A 23,610-nucleotide genomic window follows, 5' to 3' on the forward strand; every position below is an offset into this window, starting at 1 on the left:
CCATGCCAAATTTCCTCTAGCTCTTAAGACGGCTGAGTCTATAGAGGACAAACAAACAAACAAACAAACAAACAAACAAACAAACATACAGAAACTGCTTTTTATATAAATAGATTCGAATTTATAACGTAATAATATACAATCTCTGATTAATATGCATTTCCCAAATAATTTTAACTTTATTTATGTTTCTCCCTCCACTTATTTTTGTTCAATTCACCATCGACGTAGGGATAAAGCAACTTTTTTTTTGGAAAACTTCTGAATGATAGATCGAACTGTTGCCAATTAAGAAAGGTTCTTTGGTGTTCCAAAACTAAAGGGTTTGCGTTTGACAACTCTGGTTCAAGGAAAGCTGGTGCTGAAATTTAACTTTTAATTAGTAAAATATTCTCCTAATATTATTTTCTTATGTACTTACTTATGTAATGTTCTTTCGTCATTCCATTTTTTCCAATAGCCGGCGACGGTAATAAATTTTCTAAGAGAATGTAAACAAACTATTTGAAAATTTTGACATAACTCAATTCGCATTGAAGTTCCATAGAAGTTCCGCATGGAACCAAAAAGTTCGTAAGAAGTTCAACATGGAACCAAAAAGTTCGTAAGGAGTTCCACATGGAATCAAATAGTTCGCAAGAAGTTCGTAACGAAGCACGATAAGCCGAATTGATATCAGGACTTTTTAAGGTACTTAGAACGCACAAATATGTTATATGCTACTTGTTCAGACTTTTTATGTTCGTTCAGAAGTCCAAATAAAGCACTTAAGGAAAACGGATTTTATTTCTCTCGAGTACCTTTTACTCAGCGAAATGGGAACTTAAAACGTACAAGATTAAGTAGCTATGTGACTTTTGGTTACTTGGGTATGAACAACAATCTCGAAACGTTTAACATGAATAAGTGATATTTTATGAAACGCATTAGTATTTTAATATGAAAAAAGAAGCCTTTCAAAGCGTACAACCTATTTTAACTATAATAACAAAGACATTATAAATGAAGCCCCGAAAAAAATTATCAATTATTTACATATATCAAAATCTATTATTTATTTTAATGATGAACTCATAAATTTTCAAATCAATTTTTGCCAAACATATTCATGATGAATCTTAAAAAACTTTAAAATTAACCTGAACAAAGTAGTAGAAATTCGATCTTAAAAACTATGATAATTGATACATAATTGTTTTGAAAATTTATGGTACAATTTTTAGCTAGCCTCGATTTATTATTCATTCTCATACAAGAGTAGTGAAGATATATTGATTAATCTCAAAATAAAGATCTGATAAAATGAAGAATCAAATGAGATTCACTCGCAGGAGCTTCCACGTGCTTAAAATGAATATTTGAACCTGAAATTAAAGCCTTCAAGTAATAAATATTTAAAAATTTTGTAATTTTTTCTCGCAATACGTCACAAAAGCATTATTGGAATGTATATTTATTCCGGATTATAAAGGATGAATTCAAGAAAAAATATAAATACTTAGCTTCGGTGTACTGTCAACTACCAATTTTGCCAGAGGACCTTCCGGGAAGACTTGAATCAAATTTCGATAGCCTGATAGGTTGGTCCTGCTTTACTATCGGAGGGAACAGCTAACCACATAATCAGTGTAGACATTTCACTTTTAATTTAATTTCATTTAAAAAAAAATTTCTTAGGCCAATGATTTTGACACACGCGGAAAATTTTCATCGTACTATTCCGTCAAAGCCTACTTTCGTTCTCCCTCATCCTTAAAACTGAATCTTGAGTTTAAAATTGGAATCTGGATACAATTACGATATCAATGCATAAAATCTGGGCAAATCTGCAAAAAAAAACAACAAACAAACAATTAAAGCATATTCGATTTCCTGACGAAATCTTTCCTGTTTAAATTTTAACAAAGATGTTAATTGCCAATGTTAAGTTTTGGCCAAAATGTATTGAAATGAGAATTTTGACCCCCTCCTCCCCCTCCGTGGACAAGCGTGGACAAGATCTGATAACTGAGATTCTTTTAATTTAATGGTTTCTCTTTATTACAAACTGTTTTTGGAATAGTTATAATAAAAAATCAAAATGTTTTACCATCAAAAATTTTCCTGATATGAACATTGGTAAAGCTAGTTGTTATCTAACCATAATGACCTTTCCACCGAAAACCGGGCAATCAAATTTTCGTCCATCACTCGAAGTAAAATGTCAACGAACTCTCTGTGCTGTGCTCAAACAAGATCAGCCAATCATCAGACACACATACACACGCGAAGACCGCAAATCTACTAGAGCTACATTTTCTCCTGGCGTGGCGACTGAGCCAAACCGCACATTCCCTAACGCTGGAAAATTTCCTTTTTCCCGTTTGTACTTTTACAATTGCTGCCCACGAATGGCCAAGATAAACCGGCTACCACTTTTCCACGCCACGAGCGAGCCGCCGCAAAGAAAAACGCAAGACAGCTAAAATTGCAGCCCTTGAAGCTGCAAGCAAATCAACCGTAAATACCAACCACATGGTACTTTAACAACTATCTATCAATCGAGCCATAGTAGGCTGCCTAACTATCTAAAGTTGGACCCGATAAACAACCCAAGAGCATGTGAGATGGAAAAGAAGCAAAAGTAAACCCATAAGTCGCTTAAACCTGGCTGCAGAAACTTGAACCTCCCGCGCAGACCGGCGCGGCGGCGATCGATCGACGGATGACTTTTACCTTCGTTTGAAACTGGTTATCTATCCGGCAGACTTGCTTCTTAGCTAACACTAAAGAGGCAGACATTGAGAAAAATGGACCCCGCATTGGACCGGACTTTCCTGCTTGCTGAAGTTGATGGGATCCCGAAGCTTGGAAAATATAAATAAACATACAACGACGTGACTGTGTAATGGTCGATTAGCTGAGATGTTTTCCAGTTACATACGTTACGTGAGAGATGGAAAAACTGGAAATCGCTGGCTGAAGAAATAATCGTTTGATTGGAGTTTTGCAGTCGAACGAATGCATCACTGAGTTACGTTATTAGTAACAGTAATTAAGGTATGAGTTTAATTTTAATGTTAACATGGTGCCAGAAATATTAGCTGCAAATTCACTTTCATCCTAGTCTCCATCAGGTTCCGCTTGATCTGTTTGATTCGGAATATTTGGTTTGAAAATTACGAAATTTAGGCACTTTTGCTTGAAAAGTTCTTGATTTATGCCAAAAAAACTAATATGGGAGTCTTCCCCTCTTTCTCCTACCCATCCCATACTGCTTGAAGAAGATAATCATAGCCATTTCTGGAACCCAAAAAACTTCTCAAATTTATGGAAGCCCCCTTGTCCCTTTCTATATACCCAATGGAGGAATCTCAAATAATTATTTAACCATTTCTCGTACCAAAAGCTCTCCCTTGCCAAATTAGATTCCATTTGATTGATAAGTATTCAAGTGATGAAAAATGTTGTAAAGGAGCCTCCTCTCTTTTCCTATCTCCCCATAAGAAGGAGGGAGTAGTACCAAATATCAGTAGTTTTAGTACTCAAAAACTCTTCCATGCCAATTTTGTTTCCATTTGCTCGAATAGTTCTCGAGTTATGCAGTTTGAAATTTGTATGGCAGCCCCACTGCTCCCTTCCATTCTTCTCAATGGAAAAAGGAAGGGATCTTGAATAATCATAGAAACATAACTCGTATTCAAATTCCTTCCCATGCAAAAATTGGTTCCATTTGATTGAGTAGTTTTCGGATTATATAAAAAAATATGAAATTGGCCCCCCTCCCCCCTCATCCTATCTCCTCCTGGGATGGATACCAAAGGTTCACTAGATGACAGAAGGGGTCTCAACTATTCATATAAATATTTATCATTACCAAATATTCTCCCATGCCAAACTTGGTACAATTGGCTATATCGGTTCTCTTGTTATACATATTTCTTTTTAGTTTCGATTATAGTCGTTTTAACATTTTTATGATTACATATTTTGGCAAAATTTTAAATACGATTCTGAACAATGTGAGATATGAGACATAAGAAATGAGAAATGAGAAATGAGAAATGAGAAATGAGAAATGAGAAATGAGAAATGAGAAATGAGAAATGAGAAATGAGAAATGAGAAATGAGAAATGAGAAATGAGAAATGAGAAATGAGAAATGAGAAATGAGAAATGAGAAATGAGAAATGAGAAATGAGAAATGAGAAATGAGAAATGAGAAATGAGAAATGAGAAATGAGAAATGAGAAATGAGAAATGAGAAATGAGAAATGAGAAATGAGAAATGAGAAATGAGAAATGAGAAATGAGAAATGAGAAAAGAGAAATGGGAAATGAGAAATGAGAAATGAGAAATGAGAAATGAGAAATGAGAAATGAGAAATGAGAAATGAGAAATGAGAAATGAGAAATGAGAAATGAGAAATGAGAAATGAGAAATGAGAAATGAGAAATGAGAAATGAGAAATGAGAAATGAGAAATGAGAAATGAGAAATGAGAAATGAGAAATGAGAAATGAGAAATGAGAAATGAGAAATGAGAAATGAGAAATGAGAAATGAGAAATGCGAAATGAGAAATGAGAAATGAGAAATGAGAAATGAGAAATGAGAAATGAGAAATGAGAAATGAGAAATGAGAAATGAGAAATGAGAAATGAGAAATGAGAAATGAGAAATGAGAAATGAGAAATGAGAAATGAGAAATGAGAAATGAGAAATGAGAAATGAGAAATGAGAAATGAGAAATGAGAAATGAGAAATGAGAAATGAGAAATGAGAAATGAGAAATGAGAAATGAGAAATGAGAAATGAGAAATGAGAAATGAGAAATGAGAAATGAGAAATGAGAAATGAGAAATGAGAAATGAGAAATGAGAAATGAGAAATGAGAAATGAGAAATGAGAAATGAGAAATGAGAAATGAGAAATGAGAAATGAGAAATGAGAAATGAGAAATGAGAAATGAGAAATGAGAAATGAGAAATGAGAAATGAGAAATGAGAAATGAGAAATGAGAAATGAGAAATGAGAAAAGAGAAAAGAGAAAAGAGAAAAGAGAAAAGAGAAAAAGAGAAAGAGAAAAGAGAAAAGAGAAAAGAGAAAAGAGAAAAGAGAAAAGAGGAAAAGAGAAAAGAGAAAAGAGAAAGAGAAAAAGAGAAAAGAGAAAAGAGAAAAGAGAAAAGAGAAAAGAGAAATGAGAAATGAGAAATGAGAAATGAGAAATGAGAAATGAGAAATGAGAAATGAGAAATGAGAAATGAGGAATAAGAGCGACGATATCATCGGTATCAATTCATTCAGCGTATAAAAAATGAATCGTTTGCCTTTTTGATGTTTCGAAATCATTCAATCACGCCCATCCAATTATGTATTGAAAACTTAAACATAATCTCATGTACTGATGGATTAGCTGATGGAGGTACGGCTATCATCCACAGATTACGAAAGCCCTTCCAAACGCAATACGCAAAACATTTGAAGCGCGAACGCGCACACACATTTGTTATGATTTATCGTGTAAAATAGTGTGTCGATTTACCTGCAGCATTAATCAGTCGCTTTTCTTGGCAAATCGCGGCAACATTTAGCGCGAGAACAGTAGCAAAAAAAAAGAATGATTATCCGACTAACTTTAGCAGCAGCGCGGCATGATTATTACAACTTATAGCTCTCAAAATGTCGGTGCCTTACAAACACATTTTGTTGGGTTCTCTAGTACCCTAAACATATCTTATGCCTTCACCTGTCCTGCCGGTCCATCATAACAAACAACACCTTTGAACGTGGCGCGCGGGAGTATCTTTGCCGGCTTAGGTCCGATCGAAGCTTAAGCTTAAGTCGAGGTGGTTGAGAAAAAAGCGAAACCCCTAAGCGATTATATGGGCATGTAAATTACGGTTTGCCACTCATTTATGGGGTGTCCATTTTAATAGTCTTTTTTCTGACGGAGATGAGATACAACATGTGAGCACACTGTGAAATAATAGGCTTCGAACCGAAAGTATCCACAATGAATGAATGGGATCGAAAACATTGCCATCATCTTCATTGTCGTGGAGAGAGTCAGAAGAAAAAAAAGAACATAACGGGGTAAACATGATGTGATGGGTGAGTTTTTTTTTCTCATAAGCTGAGTTGATTTTCCAGGGAGCATTGAAAAAAAAATTGTTTTATTTCTTTCGGAAAATGTAGCTAGAAAAACAAAGATTTTGCATACATGTTAAGTTGGATCGGATCAATGGTACAAGTATCGCTAAATTACTGGTTTCATCACATGTTTCATGTTGAAAAACAAGTATTTTTGGTCATGAATCACTATTGAATCCAAATTAACAAGAAAGTGCAAAAATGAACGAATCACCCTCAATTGACATCGATTCAAATTGAAAACGAAATTCGGGCATTGATCCCACTCGTGACACAATTCTACTCGATCTTCACAAATGGAATTTGGGTGACACTTTTCATACATGTATGAAAGTAGGCACGAATGACCCATCAAACTTCGAAAGCCACCAAAGCGTAAAAAGCTAAAGCAAACTAAACCAAATCTAAATTTACCAAGTCCGGTCACGACGTTCACGTAAATCATTCTCTCTCAATTGAAGAAGGCACAATAAACATAAACAAAGATTCACCCATCGTCTGTCTGTCTGTCCAAATCCAAGTCCAAGTCCTGCTGCTGACGAACGCTTAATTTCTATTACTGTTGATTCACCGGACCAGAAATGGAAAGTTTTCTTAGTGAGAAGCCGACGAAAACGTGATGCGCCCGGCTTGAAAGACAAGTGTCATTCAGTTGTCGGGAAGGCGTTTTTTTCGCTTGTCCATTCAAACTATGCTCATGAGGGAGATTATAAAAATTTGTGATTTATACTTATTCGAGTTATTTACATAATGTGAAACTAGCTTGAAGAGGGAAAGTTTGAAATTTGGAACACCAAACCTAGAATCTTCTCAATTCTCAATTCTCAATTCTCATTTCCATTTCTCTTTCTTATTTCTCATTTCTCATTTCTCATTTCTCATTTCCAATTTCTCATTTCTCACTTCTCATTTCTCATTTCTTATTTCTCGTTTCTCATTTCCCATTTCTCATTTCTCATTTCTCATTTCTCATTTCTCATTTCTCATTTCTCATTTCTCATTTCTCATTTCTCATTTCTCATTTCTCATTTCTCATTTCTCATTTCTCATTTCTCATTTCTCATTTCTCATTTCTCATTTCTCATTTCTCATTTCTCATTTCTCATTTCTCATTTCTCATTTCTCATTTCTCATTTCTCATTTCTCATTTCTCATTTCTCATTTCTCATTTCTCATTTCTCATTTCTCATTTCTCATTTCTCATTTCTCATTTCTCATTTCTCATTTCTCATTTCTCATTTCTCATTTCTCATTTCTCATTTCTCATTTCTCATTTCTCATTTCTCATTTCTCATTTCTCATTTCTCATTTCTCATTTCTCATTTCTCATTTCTCATTTCTCATTTCTCATTTCTCATTTCTCATTTCTCATTTCTCATTTCTCATTTCTCATTTCTCATTTCTCATTTCTCATTTCTCATTTCTCATTTCTCATTTCTCATTTCTCATTTCTCATTTCTCATTTCTCATTTCTCATTTCTCATTTCTCATTTCTCATTTCTCATTTCTCATTTCTCATTTCTCATTTCTCATTTCTCATTTCTCATTTCTCATTTCTCATTTCTCATTTCTCATTTCTCATTTCTCATTTCTCATTTCTCATTTCTCATTTCTCATTTCTCATTTCTCATTTCTCATTTCTCATTTCTCATTTCTCATTTCTCATTTCTCATTTCTCATTTCTCATTTCTCATTTCCCATTTCTCATTTCTCATTTCTCATTTCTCATTTCTCATTTCTCATTTCTCATTTCTCATTTATCATTTCTCATTTCTCATTTCTCATTTCTCATTTCTCATTTCTCATTTCTCATTTATCATTTCTCATTTCTCATTTCTCATTTCTCATTTCTCATTTCTCATTTCTCATTTCTCATTTCTCATTTCTCATTTCTCATTTCTCATTTCTCATTTCTCATTTCTCATTTCTCATTTCTCATTTCTCATTTCTCATTTCTCATTTCTCATTTCTCATTTCTCATTTCTCATTTCTCATTTCTCATTTCTCATTTCTCATTTCTCATTTCTCATTTCTCATTTCTCATTTCTCATTTCTCATTTCTCATTTCTCATTTCTCATTTCTCATTTCTCATTTCTCATTTCTCATTTCTCATTTCTCATTTCTCATTTCTCATTTCTCATTTCTCATTTCTCATTTCTCATTTCTCATTTCTCATTTCTCATTTCTCATTTCTCATTTCTCATTTCTCATTTCTCATTTCTCATTTCTCATTTCTCATTTCTCATTTCTCATTTCTCATTTCTCATTTCTCATTGCTCATTTCTCATTTCTCATTTCTCATTTCTCATTTCTCATTTCTCATTTCTCATTTCTCATTTCTCATTTCTCATTTCTCATTTCTCATTTCTCATTTCTCATTTCTCATTTCTTATTTCTCATTTCTCATTTCTTATTTCTCATTTCTCATTTCTCATTTCTCATTTCTCATTTCTCATTTCTCATTTCTCATTTCTCATTTCTCATTTCTCATTTCTCATTTCTCATTTCTCATTTCTCATTTCTCATTTCTCATTTCTCATTTCTCATTTCTCATTTCTCATTTCTCATTTCTCATTTCTCATTTCTCATTTCTCATTTCTCATTTCTCATTTCTCATTTCTCATTTCTCATTTCTCATTTCTCATTTCTCATTTCTCATTTCTCATTTCACATTTCTCATTTCTCTTTTCTCATTTCTCATTTCCCATTTCTCATTTCCCATTTCTCATTTCTCATTTCTCATTTATCATTTCTCATTTCTCTTTTCTCATTTCTCATTTCTCATTTCTCATTTCTCATTTCTCATTTCTCATTTCTCATTTCTCATTTCTCATTTCTCATTTCTCATTTCTCATTTCTCATTTCTCATTTCTCATTTCTCATTTCTCATTCCTCATTTCTCATTTCTCATTTCTCATTTCTCATTTCTCATTTCTCATTTCTCATTTCTCATTTCTCATTTCTCATTTCTCATTTCTCATTTCTCATTTCTCATTTCTCATTTCTCATTTCTCATTTCTCATTCCTCATTTCTCATTTCTCATTTCTCATTTCTCATTTCTCATTTCTCATTTCTCATTTCTCATTTCTCATTTCTCATTTCTCATTTCTCATTTCTCATTTCTCATTTCTCATTTCTCATTTCTCATTTCTCATTTCTCATTTCTCATTTCTCATTTCTCATTTCTCATTTCTCATTTCTCATTTCTCATTTCTCATTTCTCATTTCTCATTTCTCATTTCTCATTTCTCATTTCTCATTTCTCATTTCTCATTTCTCATTTCTCATTTCTCATTTCTCATTTCTCATTTCTCATTTCTCATTTCTCATTTCTCATTTCTCATTTCTCATTTCTCATTTCTCATTTCTCATTTCTCATTTCTCATTTCTCATTTCTCATTTCTCATTTCTCATTTCTCATTTCTCATTTCTCATTTCTCATTTCTCATTTCTCATTTCTCATTTCTCATTTCTCATTTCTCATTTCTCATTTCTCATTTCTCATTTCTCATTTCTCATTTCTCATTTCTCATTTCTCATTTCTCATTTCTCATTTCTCATTTCTCATTTCTCATTTCTCATTTCTCATTTCTCATTTCTCATTTATCGAAATGACAAAAATGACAAAAATGACAAAAATGATAAAAATGACAAAAATGACAAAAATGACTTAAATGACTAAAATGACTAAAATGACTAAAATGACTAAAATGACTAAAATTACAAAAATGGCTAAAATGACAAAACTGTGATTGATTTTCTCGATTTTACAAATTCTGTCATGTGAAAAATTGTCACGCTTGGTTTTTCGCATTTAGCTTATAACGTTTTTTTTTCAATACACTTCCATATCCGGTCTGTTTTCATAACGCCGGTATCTGAATAACTATTTGAATGTGTAATCCATATTTTATAATTCGCTCAAAAAGTCACTCTGTCCAGTTCTAAGGCCAATAACTAGTTCAAAGCCTCGCGCGGAGCTCAACAAACCTGTTTTGCGCATAACCCACCAATCACACTCACTTTCAATTGAACAACCTGTTCCCCGTCGTCATCGTCGTCGAGCTCTCGGAACAGTGATGCTATTATTTATTCGACCCTCTTTTCGCAATAACAACAACACTAGGCAAGCATTCTTCCGTTCGATCCTCGATCACCTATGTTTTACCCAGCAAGCATCCAAAGGCTCAATCCCTCAATACGATGATGTTATGGCGGAACCCACGATTTTTGTACCACAGACCTTGCGGTGACTTTGGACTTTCGATTTCCAGCATCACGATTGACTCGATTGACACCTTCTCTGTCTGTACTTGGCTTTGGGATAAACGTTGAAATTTGAAGGCTCTCGGAAAATCGATTCTATGTAAAATTGTCTGCGTCTATACGAAGTCGAAGCCAGAGGGCTCAATTTTCAGCTCTCATGTTTGCCATTTCGTCCGTCAATCTTCAATTGCACCCTAGCGTTGTTTTCTCTTTCACTTTCAATTAGCGAGAATTACGCCGCCACGTCACGTGACGTGATTGTGTCTTTCGTTCGTTCGTTTACTCTCAGCGATGCCTTCGGCTGGCTTAGCTAATTTGCGATCATCCCCAGCATTGCATTCACCTGTCCGAATTGATGATACAGTAAATTTATCCATCCACTCTGATGAGTTCACGCTAATGTGGAAATTATAATCGAGAAATTGGATCGTTAAATGGTTTACTTGGTAACATTCATTCAACAATTCACACGAAGTTTGAACAGTTTTAAAACTATTAAGTTTCGGAATTAAAATCCAAATTTTGAACGTGGCAATGAGAATTAATTTTATTTCCCGGTATTCCACCGGGTTCACCAGGTGACGTAACCCCAACACAACCACCTTCAAGCAATTATCGCCTCCTGTTGTTTCAGTGGAACACGAGAGGATTCTGGAGACAACATCCTGAGTTGCTTTCTAAATTGGCCCCGAACCTACCTGTTATGATCGCTATCCAGGAAGCTATGACCAATCGATTCTACAAAGCTCTGTGGAATATGTACACCTGGTATTCAACAGATAATCAACAAGCCCGTAGTAATAATCGTGTCAGTTGGCATCCTTAAAGGAGTTCCACACCAACAGGTCGCTCTTCATACCGACATTAAAAGCATTGCTATACGGATCACATCTCAAGTTACTCTAACTATTGTCAACGTGTATATTGAGCATTCCTTTAAACACGCAGAGCTTTCCGCTGGTCTGGCATCTCTTTTAAATGGTCTAGAGCCCCCATATTTAATTGCAGGCGATTTCAACGCTCGCCATACCGCTTGGGACCCTATGAAAACCAACCAAAAAGGCCGAATCGTTCTGAATTGGATTAACGACGATCAACTCAACTTACTGAACGACACGTATATTCGATCATAGCTGTCTAGCATCTGCCATAGATCTTACACTCGCCTCAACCAACCTGGCCAGTAGACTGTCATGGAAAGTTGATTCTGATCCTGTTAACAGCGATCATTTCCCGATCCTCACTTTTTTGGACGCCCCATTACCAAAATTATCCACACGGCTTAATTGGCAATACAAAAATGCTGATTGGTCTCCTTTCGAAGAACTGTTGATCGATAAATTATCCCCTAAAACAGAATTTTCGGTAGAGCAACTTACACACCACATATTCGAAGCCGCGGTTGCCACTATTCCTCGAAGTAGTTTACGTTGTGGCACTAAGAGTGTTGCTTGGTGGAACACAGAAGTTGAAAAAGCTGTAAACGCCCGAAGAACAGCTCTTCGAAAAGCAAGACAAATTAAAGGAAATTGTCAAATAAAAACGGATGCGATGGATACCTTCAGAAAGATCCGTAACGAAACAAGGAGAATCATCAAGCAAGCAAAGGCCGACTCGTGGGAAAAAATTGCCGCAAGCTTCAATCCACAAAACTCCCGTTTCCTGCATGTGGCAAAACTTCAACAGAATCTCTGGGAAAAGGATTGCAAGACTTTGCGCATCAACTCTGAAGGACAATTCAAAGAAAATCCACGAGATGTTGCCGAGAATTTTGCCAATTATTTCTCTGAATCTTCGATGTCCGCTACTCGAGAACCTAACTACACTAGGGATTCGAACATCGCCAATTTGTCTATGGACCAAGATTTCACATTTTGGGAACTTCAAAGAGCCACCTGTCGTTTGGACTTGACCAAATGAGCTATCGAATGATTAACCACTTCCCTTTAACCTTTATATTAATCCTTCTCAAAACGTTTAACAATCCCAAAACAAAACGCCGATCAGGCTGGAGTTACCGGTTTTAGCCCCATTTCTTTGCTGTGCTGCCTGAGTAAAGTGTATGAACGAATGATAAACCATAGAATCGTTACCTTTCTTGAATCATCTTCCACGCTGCATCAAGAGCATCATGGATTTCGCGTTGGACGCGGAACTAGCACATATTTTAACCAATTTCGAAATTTCTTAAATTCTGTCGAGCAAGAAAATACACATTGTGAAATACTATCCCTGGATATCACAAAAGCATACGACCAGGTTTGGCGATCAAAAATACTGGAAGCCATCTGTGATGCGAAACTTGGCCAACGTGTATTCCAATTCGCCCGTTCTTTTCTTTCCGACAGAGAGTTCTGTGTATCGATAAGTGGTCAACTATCTGAATCTCGAACTCTACAAAATGGCGTCCCCCAAGGTTCTGTAGTATCCGTTACATTCTTTGTTTTAATTATGAAGTAAACTTCAATCTTGCCACTCCCTGGGGCATTCTTGATTGGATACGCTGATGACCTGGTCAATCAGGCAGGTATCATAATTATGCATTCTTCAATTCGTCCAGTGACTGGCCATTGATTTGCAGATCCCGTTGTATCAGTCATCATACTCAGAATAATACAACCATTAGCCACCCGCCGAGCACACTGCAAGGGCCAACTATTGGAAACTTCTATTCTGCTGATGGTTCTGAACGATTTGTGCCAATTTCTCGCGGCTACTCGAACATGGACTCTCACTCTTCAAGATTCAACTGGGTATCGGGACGCACCAATCAGGCCAATCCGGAAGTTCTCTTCTCTGGCCACCAACGACCGCCTGTTCCTGTTACAAGTCGTCCCGTTTCTCGGTCAGGTGGCTCAGGGGGAGACTTCCAATTGCCATGCAACGGCAAGTATTCCTGTGTTTTGAGATTTTCTCCCAGTCATGCTTCCCAGCTTTCCAGCCCCACATCGTACGCATCGGAGTCTGTGTATGATACCCGTTACCATGAACGAAATCACGTTGCAGCTAACTTAATGCAGCAGCTAGCTGCTGATGACAATATTCCGGTTAACGACAACTTTCTATCGCCTTTCAATCGGACATCGGGACGCACCACTTATCAGGCCAATTCGGAAGTTCTCTTTTCTGGCCACCAACGACCGACAGTTCCTGTTCCAAGTCGTCCCACATCTCGGTCAGGTGGTCCAGAGGGAGGCTTCCAATTGTCATGTCACGGCAAGTACCAATCCCATTCGACCACTTCACCCAGTCATGCATCTCTGTTTTTTAGCTGTACCCAGAATGCATCGAATCGATCATCCAGTTGCAACTCTACTGTCCGTTCAAAACTCAGAGCTTGGTGCTACTACCAAAATGTTCGCGGGTTGCGCACTAAATCTGAAGAGCTTTTTTTGGCAACAACCGATTGCAGTTACGACGTTGTCATTTTGACCGAAACTGGCCTGAACAATTCTTTCGACTCTGTCCAACTTTTCGGAATTGATTATTCAGTTTTTCGATGTGACCGTAGTTCGCGCAATAGCATCAAAACATATTTCGGAGGAGTTTGGCCCTGAGCTTGGCCCAATTCAATATGGTTGGTTTTCGGTTCCAGTGACGTGCAAATTGACGTTAGCCGGGCCCCTGATGCATTGGTATCGATCGACTTGCACCATCCTCCCATGGTTTTCGATCAACCCGCTGCTCCGGTTATCAACAAGGCTCCATCTAACCTATCGACACATTGTATTAGGCCACTAAATTTTCGAAAGATAAACTTTGATCTCCTTTCGCAATATTTGAGCGTCATTGAGTGGGATGCACTCTTCGATAACTCATCGGTTGACAACATGACTGAGTTGTTTTGCAGCATGATCAACAACTGGTTAAATCTACATGTGCCTAGGTTTAAACCACCTGTTTCACCCACTTGGAGCCCACCCACTCTTCGGCAACTGCGACGTGATAAAAATGTCTGTTTACGTAGACTTCGTAAAAGCCGGAATGAAGACTCACAAGCACAGTATTAAATAGCCAGAGCAAAGCCAGAGCAGATTGAATACCTCACTGTACAAGCTCCATGTATTACGCATACAATCTGGTTTACGCAATAACCCCAGAACATTTAGGAACTTCGTCAATTCTAAACGGAAATCCGATTCAACTCCATCATCAGTATTTTACCAAGAAGTTGTAGCTGACTCTCCACAATCGTGTTGTAATTTGTTTGTGGAACATTTTCGGTCCGTTTTCTCGGATACCATTTCTTCTGAACGTGAGTGCACTGAAGCTACTAATCATGTCCCCGTCGATGCAATCGATTTCAATACTTTTACTATCAATCAAGAACATATCGTATTAGCTGCGAGGAAACTGAAAAGCTCTTTTGAACCGGGACCTGACGGAATTCCTTCTGCTATTCATTGACGCTGCGTTGAAGCTGCAGCATCACCTCTAGTCCGAATCTTTAACTGTTCCTTCCAGCAACGAAAATTTCCAGATATATGGAAATCATCATGGGTTCATGCCGGGTAGATCGGTGTTTACCAATATGTTGGAATACACATCGTATTGCCTGAAACAGGTGGAGAGAAAATGCAAGTTGATGCTGTCTATACTGACATAAAAGCTGCATTCGATACAATCGATCATAGAGTTTTATTTGCTAAGCTTGCCAAGCTTGGTGTGCATGGCAACATGGTTGATTGGCTGAGATCATTTCTAACAGAACGCTCTAGAAGGATTAAGTTTGGTGAAAGCATATCCTTTCCTTCTACTAACCGATCTGGCGTGCCAAGGAAGCAACTTAGGCCCGTTGCTGTTTGCTCTATTTTTCAATGACCTAATGATCAGCTTAGATGGAGGAACCTGCATTGGATATGCGGATGATCTCAAAATATTCATGCCAGTGGAATGCGTTGCTGATTGTGCTCGCCTTCAAATGTTGATAGATCACTTTAGTGTATGGTGTAGATATAACAAACTAACGGTTAGTGTTCCAAAATGTTCTGTTATAACCTTCCACCGCAAAAAAATACCAATTATTTACGATTATTTCATCAGCAATCAGTTACTTAACAGAGTTTCTGAAGTTAACGATCTTGGAGTTATACTTGATTCGCAGCTAACGTTCAATAGTCAACGATCCTCCGTGATAAATAGAGCAAATCGTCAATTAGGCTTTATCTGTAGAGTGGCGCGAGAAATCACAGATCCGTTATGTTTGAAGTCCCTCTACTGCGCTCTTGTCCGATCAATAATTGAACACGCTGCTATTGTCTGGGCTCCATATCACCTGCATTGGATTCTACGAATTGAATGCGTGCAAAAGCGGTTCGTCAGATTCGCTTTACGACACCTGCCTTGGCGTCATCCTGAACAGCTTCCTGCTTATCCCGACCGGTGTCAGCTTTTGGGATTAGATAAGCTTGAACGCCGCCGAAAAATCCAACAAGCCGCATTCGTCGCCAAGATATTGAATGGAGAAGTACAGTCGCCAAACTTAATAAGAACGATCGATTTCAGCGCCCCATCGAGAACTTTACGGTCCTATTCGTTGATATCGAGTCAAGTTCATAGAACATTTTATGGATACAATGAGCCATTGACAGCTATGATGCGCATATTCCAGGACACGGAGCACCTTCATCGATTTGGAGAACCAACTAGTAGTTTTACTCGCCGCATGTATCAGTCCAGATTGTTTCGTTCTATTTGAGTGTAATTTATATCATTCATTTAAACATTCATTGTTCGATGAATTAATTAACTAAATAAATAAATAAATAAATAAATTGCACGGAAGGGACCCAAAACAAATGTGTTACGTAACAAACTACAAAATGATCTTCTTACCTTCACTTAATCAATGGGCCAGGGGAGTAGGACTAAAAATATCTATCGACAAAACTAAAGTAATGCATTACTGCAAAAGCAAATCGCCATAACCATCGTGATCATGAATCTCAGATATTAGGTACTAGATGATGAAATAATAACCCGTGTTCGCTCTCTAAAAATTCTTATTGCTTTCTTAGATCGACGGGGTACCTTCAAGCGACACGTTGAAGAGACTAAAAAAGCCCTTAAAACTCGTCTGAATTTACTCAGAGCAATATCTAAATTTGCATCCAGAAGTACACTCCTTCGTATCGGTGACGCGGTTGTGTTATCGAAGATGTTTTATGGAATTGAACTCTACAGTATGGAAAATTTTGATTCCCTGGAACCCAGCTATAATGATTATCTCCGAATATCTTCTGAAGCTTTCAGAACATCCGAAAAAATGGCACTTGCTGTCGAAAATAGAAAAATGGACTTCCACCATGCAAGTACAAGTCGGATTGTTAGCACCACATGCAATGTACTGTAAAAAAAAAATGGGCCACATAACGATGTAATAGGTACAGCAAGTTTACCAGAGATACGCAACACACATTCTCATCAAATTAGACGCAAGGCTCTACTAATAGTAACAAATGAAACCCCAAATTTTGATCTATACCTTATGGCGAATGTAAAGTTACTGAATCTGACAGGACAAGTCCTTCCCCAGATCAGCACAAAGTTATGGGTCGGGCAAAGGCCATGGAACATTCCGGAGCTTACTTTTGATTGGACGGTTTTCCTGAAAACGATCAACTAAAAATACCGCAATCACTATAAAATATTCACTGATGGCTCGTTAGTAGGAGAAGAAGTCGGTATTGGCATAGTTAGCAAAAACTTCTCGATAGCTCGTAAACTACCTTTTCAATGCAGAAACTTCATAGCAGAAGCTGCAGCACTCGTAGTTGCCGTTGAAAAATCGATCGGTAAAACACTAATCATTACGGACTCTGCAAGTTGCTTACAAGCGCTAGAAAAAGGGAATAATAAACACGCCTTCATACAGCTCGTTGAGAAGTAAGCACGGTATAAACAGATTTCTTTTATATGGGTGCCTAGTCATTCAGGCATAAAAGGCATTGAGCAAACTGATGTTACTGCTAACAACGGTAGAAAGAATCCATTGTGGAATATCCCTATTCCAGCTTCTGATGTTGTTAGATGGATGAAGAATGTTATCACGGCTCACCAACAGGAAACATGGAACCAACGACCGCTGAAAGGACTTCGGAAAATTAAACTCACCATCGACCCATGGGTAAATCGACCGGATCGTAAAGAGCAAGTTCTACTTACAAGATGTAGGATCGGGCATAGCAGACTCACACAAAAACATCTTGTTGAACGAAACTTCAAATACAAAAACAAACCATCACTCGTTTGAATTTAAATAAATCGAAAGGTATTCAGACGATTTTAGTTTTTTTACGAATTCCACCCTGAAGGAAAGGATTTTAAAAACTTCCCGATTACGGCCGATCAACCAGCCTGTATATTTTCACCATCGTTTAACTGTGGCCAACCAACAACTGTTGGGAGCTGCACGGAAATACCAGAAGGAACACAACTTTAAATACGCTTGGTACGCGAACAGGACGGATTTGTTACGCAAAAGTGATACACCTAAAATAATTCGAGTAAAAGATGTGCGCGATTTCCTTTCCTAACATGATTTTTTCACACCGCTTATTTTTTCCCCGAAAATCGTTTATTAATTCAATTGAATATTGTATACACTAGAATCCACCCCGATCAAATTATTATTTATTATCTATGATTAGGATATAGTAATGCTTATACACTTTTTAATTCCGCTTTTTTGGTAGTTGGCAACAGTTTGTAAGACTTCTTCAGCTGCAAATAAATGAATTAAGTAAAAAAAAAACTTTTCCAATTTGTGCGATGTATGTAACACGGAATTTACAATTGAACACCTATTTACACGCTGCAGAAAATTTGAAATGCTTTGACGACAAAACGGGATTGTAGGAGATCTTCCAGTTATACTGGCCAACAATCGAGAAAAGGATAGAAAAGTGATAATGTTTCTTAAGAAATCTAAATTGTTTGAAGAGTTGTAACTGTACTAGAAACCCAGAGGAAGAATGACCCTGCGTGGTTAAACTCCTCTTCAAATAAACAAACGTTTCATTTCATTCATTCAGTAGTAGACCTCATGAAACGCAAGAGCGAGGTTTTTGAAAACTTGAAGGAGTTTGAAGCGATGGCAACGGCGCATTTTGGCCAAAAGTTGAACGAGATTTTCAAGAATGTTGCAAGGCAAAAGGCGTCCCAATGGTTCTAACAGTACCGTATACTCCACAGCAGAATGGCGTGAGCGAAAGAATCAACAGAACGTTGATGGAGAAAATACGACCAATGCTCTACGAATGCGATCTTCCGAAATCGTTATGGGGAGAAGCTGTGTTCTGCGCAGTTTATCTCACAAATCGATCGCCCACACCAGTGTTTGTGGACAACAAGACGCCATTCGAAATGTGATATGGCAAAAAGCCTGACTTGAGCGATCTACGCATTTGTGGCTGCAATGCGTATGCTCTAGTACCTGAAGAGAAGAGGCAGAAATTGGATCCAAGGACGAAGAAACTAATCTCTGCGGGTTACGCAATCAACAGCTACAGGTTATACAACAGGTCCTTACGTACAGTAGAGATAAACCGTAGCGTAGTCCCTGATGAGCAAGAATTGCTAGATCGTCGAAATGATCTTGGTCATTCTAGAATTTCGCAACCAGCAAGTCAAAATACGCCAGCAATAGAATCCGAACCTCCAGAAAAAGTTCAGAAGCGTCTGAGAACTTCGTGGGTAACGAAGTTGAGAATCTGTTGGTTTACGAGAATGTTGAAGACGAACCCGAAGTCATCGTGGTCGACGAAGAAGATTCAGTTGAAGAACACCACGTGGGTTCACGTTGATGAATCTGATTATGAACCCTATTACATAAGACGAGTCACGAGTCATTTTACTCGAGTGAGTTATTTTGGTATTACAGTAGTCGAGTCGAGTCGAATTTCAGTCGAGTAGCTTGACTGAGTCGACTTCTTGAAAGTTCGTGACTCAGTGTCACGATTTTCCGAGCAAAGTTTGCTTTGATCCTGTTTTCTAATTCGATCAGTTTCACTCGACTACCGTTATACGACATTTCGCTCGACTTGCCAGTGACTGGAGTCGAGTCGAGTTACTCGACTCTTTTTATGTAATGGGGCCCTATGACAGTCACACTGACGGCGAAACTGATTCGTGTTCGTAGTTCGTCGATCCGACGTAGTATGCGTGATAGGAGAGTGCCAGAATTTTACACTGCCAAGTTAGCAACAGATGTAGCACACACAGCGCTGTGAGCAAGTAATATCAAAGTGAACTCGAGGAATTTTTTGGAAGCCTGAAATACAATTCTTAATCCGTTGATGTGTTTCGCTAGAAAAATCATTTGCCATGTGTTTTTTCTCGATTTTTTTTTTATAAATCCTCAGTCTTAAATTTTCCCGAATTTGTCTTGAATTTTTTGCAATCAAATAGCCTAGTTTTGTCCGGCCCTATGGTCTTCTTTAATGTATGTATGTATGTATGGTTCCCCCATCGGTAGCAAGGTCCTGCCTATGTCTGTGTGGCTTGGCCTTCAAATTGATTCTCAGGCTTCCACGGCCGATGGTTCGTCGAGAGAAGGCATCCAACCTTCAGAGACCTACAATGGTTTGCAATCCACTCCGCTTGCAATAGTCTCCTCAGATTTACCCCAGATGCATTCCCTCTGAAATATATAATTATTTATACAATGAAACACATCTTACCTGTCGGCAACTTATGGGATTCGAACCCAAAAGTTTTTCTTGCCGATACCGGGAATAGAACCCAGTACGCCTGGGTTACCAGACTTGCGCCAGCCTATCCACTAGACCACATCACCGCTCTGGCCCTATGGTCTTCTTTAATTGATATTATTCGATGATTGAAGACATTATACAATTTGCTATATTTTACGTTTCGGCTTACAAAATTTCAGCCATCTTCAGACAAAAAACATGCTCTCCATTGACGTTTTATTTTTACTTGTGTTCGAATGTTTGCATAAAGCGAAAAACAATATCGATCGCTCGAAAATAGAACAGTTGTGATTTTGAAAATAACACATATTAGGGTATTCCACGTTGTTACAAATTTTAGGCATTGATGTTGAATCAATTGATGTGTTATTTTGTGTGTATCAGCTCAGGATTTTTCTTTGCAACAATGACGCTACCAAATCGATGCAATTTGTGAAATCAACACAAATTTTAATCTTTTACGTTTCAAGATTCATTCGTATAAATCTCTTATTATTTTTTGATTGATTTTTGATTTTAATGAGTGCAAGTTGACCATCTGCCTCGAAAGATTACTCTTAAATTAACGTCATTAATTAGTTTTGTTATTGAAACAAGGTCATCGAGTTCCCCAAGAGAGCTCTCAATTAACTTACTCTTTTATCGCACTGATCATCAATCAAAATTCGGCTCTCAACCATCTCGTTATCGTTAATGATTATCATAATCATATCTTTATGTTTTCTTTCCCCTTCCAGAACCCAACTTTCCGACGGTAGAGACCTGGAGCCCGGATTCGACCAGAAGGAGGCGGTGAAAAGTAAAACAACAACAACAGCTGGCAATCGCAGCATGCCATGCGTCATCGGATATCGATGATCCAAATAGTGACCGCCTTCGATCGCAGCGAGCTGTAATTATGAATTACCGAAAACATTAGCTAGCTACCCGCGGCCACCAATTTCGGAACACCGCTAGAACACCTAAGCCACGCGCTCCTTACCGGATAATTTGGAGCTCCATCCAAGTAGGCCACAACCACAGATTGTTTGTTTTTGTTTTTTAGTGTTGCTTTTTGGGTGTTTTTTTTGTGTTCGGTTAATTAGTGAGTGTCTTTAACCGCATATTTGCTTACGCCTAGCTAGTGAGACCGTATGGTTATCATCATTACTCATCGTTATTGAGGTGTGGTCGTTTTTGGGGTAGTGGCGTGTGGCGCCACCACAAGTGTTTGGGACAGGTGCCATTTCCTTCCTCTCAATCGCGCCGCGTTATGACTTCATCGAATGACATTGGAGGTGGAGGAGGCGAACGGGAACGTAACGGAAGATCCGGTCATCATCATCACCATCACCACCGGAGTAGCAACAACAACTTGAACGGTAGCCAAAGTAATATTGTCGGCCGGCGAATCAGTAATGTTAGTGTTAATAGTATGAATAATAGCAACAACAACAACAATACCAACAACATGCTCAACGGTTACGGTCACAACAACCACAATCACAACAACAATAACAATAACAACAGCAACCTGCAACTGGACAAAGAGAAAGATTGGGATTTTAAGGTGCGTATTCGAGTTTTTTTAAACCACTATCTCTAAGGGCTACTACGATAGGTTAGTGGAGTGATCTATTAAAATTGAGGCATGGCCTACTTTTTCCCTCACAGTAGCTAGCAGTAGCGCCTGTGTTTTGTGGTGATTGACCACACCGAGAGAAAAAAAAGAGTGGTAAAATCCGGATCATTTTGCCCTTCGGTCACGGGCAATAGAATCGATTTAGTTGCCTGCATACCAACATCTCTCGTGTGGATGAAATTCACTCCGTCGTTCTCACGCCATCCATAGAGGGTTTCGTGCTATTTAAATTCTATTCAGCAAGCTTTGAAGCAAGAATGTTGCGATTCCATGGATGGATTCAGCTGATGGAATTACCGGTAGAATGAAATTGAAGTGGATGATCTTTAAGGGAAAAAGCTTCTACTGAAATGGATATTAGAAGAATAATGGTCATACAGGTGGGTGAAGAAGTGATTTTCACCTTGTACCATAAATTTTCATTTGCCATCAAATTAAGTTCAGTTATATAAGTTTAAAAAATTCAATACAAACTGCTTTGCGAAAAAAGGCATTAAATAGGATTTCCAATGAGTGTGTCCTCACATAGGGATGAATCATCCGACAGGTTGAAAATCCCAGAAAAAAATGTTTCAACACGATACGGTTGTCAAAATTAACTTTTTTGGGTTTTCCTGACTGATATAAATGTTGTACATTCCATTGGCATTGGCAAGAAATGGTTTCAAATGGTTTTAAAACCTACTCATCTATGTAGGGGAGAGTGGGGTAACGTGGGCCATGGGGAAACGTGAACCACATTAAATATCTCAACTGTGTGTTGAGATAAAAAATCTCAATCCAACTGTCGTAGTCGTCGCTTTGCGTAAGCATATATTTCTATATGTTGTTGACTATACTCTCATATACTTCATATACTTCTTTATTTAACTAGCCTAGCAAAATGTTCTTACATAATTAAACAAGAAGCCGCAAATTGCATCCGTGGGAGACCTAAAGTAGGGGAGATGGGGGCATAATGGCCACCTTAAGGAAAACGCTTATTTAACCATAGAGAACAGCTGTAATATGTGAATTACATCATTGTATCGTGTTCAGACACTCAAATAGTCTATTGCCTAATTGGATAAAACTTGAAAAAGTAGATAAAAACGCTTAAAAATGCATTTTAAAAATTTTTGCCGGAAGCTGAAAACCAGTCACTGTAGAGGCATAATGAGAAACCCCCCGAGGCAGTATGAGCACCATTAATGGAGGCATAATGAGAGTTTTCTGCCGGGGAATCTAGGAGCGAATTCGACTCGATGAACTCAACTGAGTAATAGAGCTACAGCTTAAGTTGTATCGTCTGAAGATTTGGCCTATTGGTTTGATGTCGGAGAGGTAATCAGTAGGCTCGAGTTCGATTCCTGGTCGAGGTGATTTTTTTTTCATTTATCATTCATGATTGCACTAAACGGTGAGGCGTAGATTCATCAAATAAAGCAATAACAAAATAAGTTAGGTCTGTTTGTAGAATTCAAAGATTGAACACATGCTCATACATTATGTTTCTGGTGTTTCGTTTGACGGATGATGCTTTGATGCTATTAGCCGTATAATGTAACAATAAAAAAAATCAATCATGAATGGTATGTGCAAAAAATGTGCAAATCCCCTCAAACAAGAATCGAACTCGAGTCTACTGATTACCCTCCGACACCTTCTTACCAATAGGCCAAATCGGCAGACGAAACAAATCAAGCTGTAGCTCTATTATTCAGTTGACTTCATCGAGTTGAATTCGCTACTAGATTATACGGCAGAGAATGCTCATTATGCCTTCATTGAAAGTGCTCTGTTCGCCTCTAGTGAACAAATTAAAGTAAAAAAGCATTTAAAAATTGATTAAAGTGAAAAATTAAAAATTTTATAATGTTGAAAATTGAGAAACAATG

At 37.7% G+C, this 23,610-nt stretch overlaps 1 protein-coding gene across 1 annotated transcript in view; it reads left to right on the forward strand.

The window, feature by feature from the left end:
• The window catches only part of LOC129746008 (uncharacterized), a 269,649-nt gene that overhangs the window by 169,820 nt on the left and 76,219 nt on the right, over nt 1-23,610 (forward strand). The window contains exon 2 of the mRNA XM_055739429.1: nt 20,850-21,661. Within this exon, the coding sequence (XP_055595404.1) occupies nt 21,365-21,661 (297 nt within the window). The 5' untranslated portion in view covers nt 20,850-21,364. The remainder of the gene's footprint in view (nt 1-20,849; nt 21,662-23,610) is intronic.

Source organism: Uranotaenia lowii, chromosome 1 (assembly GCF_029784155.1).
Source record: "Uranotaenia lowii strain MFRU-FL chromosome 1, ASM2978415v1, whole genome shotgun sequence".
Classification (NCBI taxonomy): domain Eukaryota; kingdom Metazoa; phylum Arthropoda; class Insecta; order Diptera; family Culicidae; genus Uranotaenia; species Uranotaenia lowii.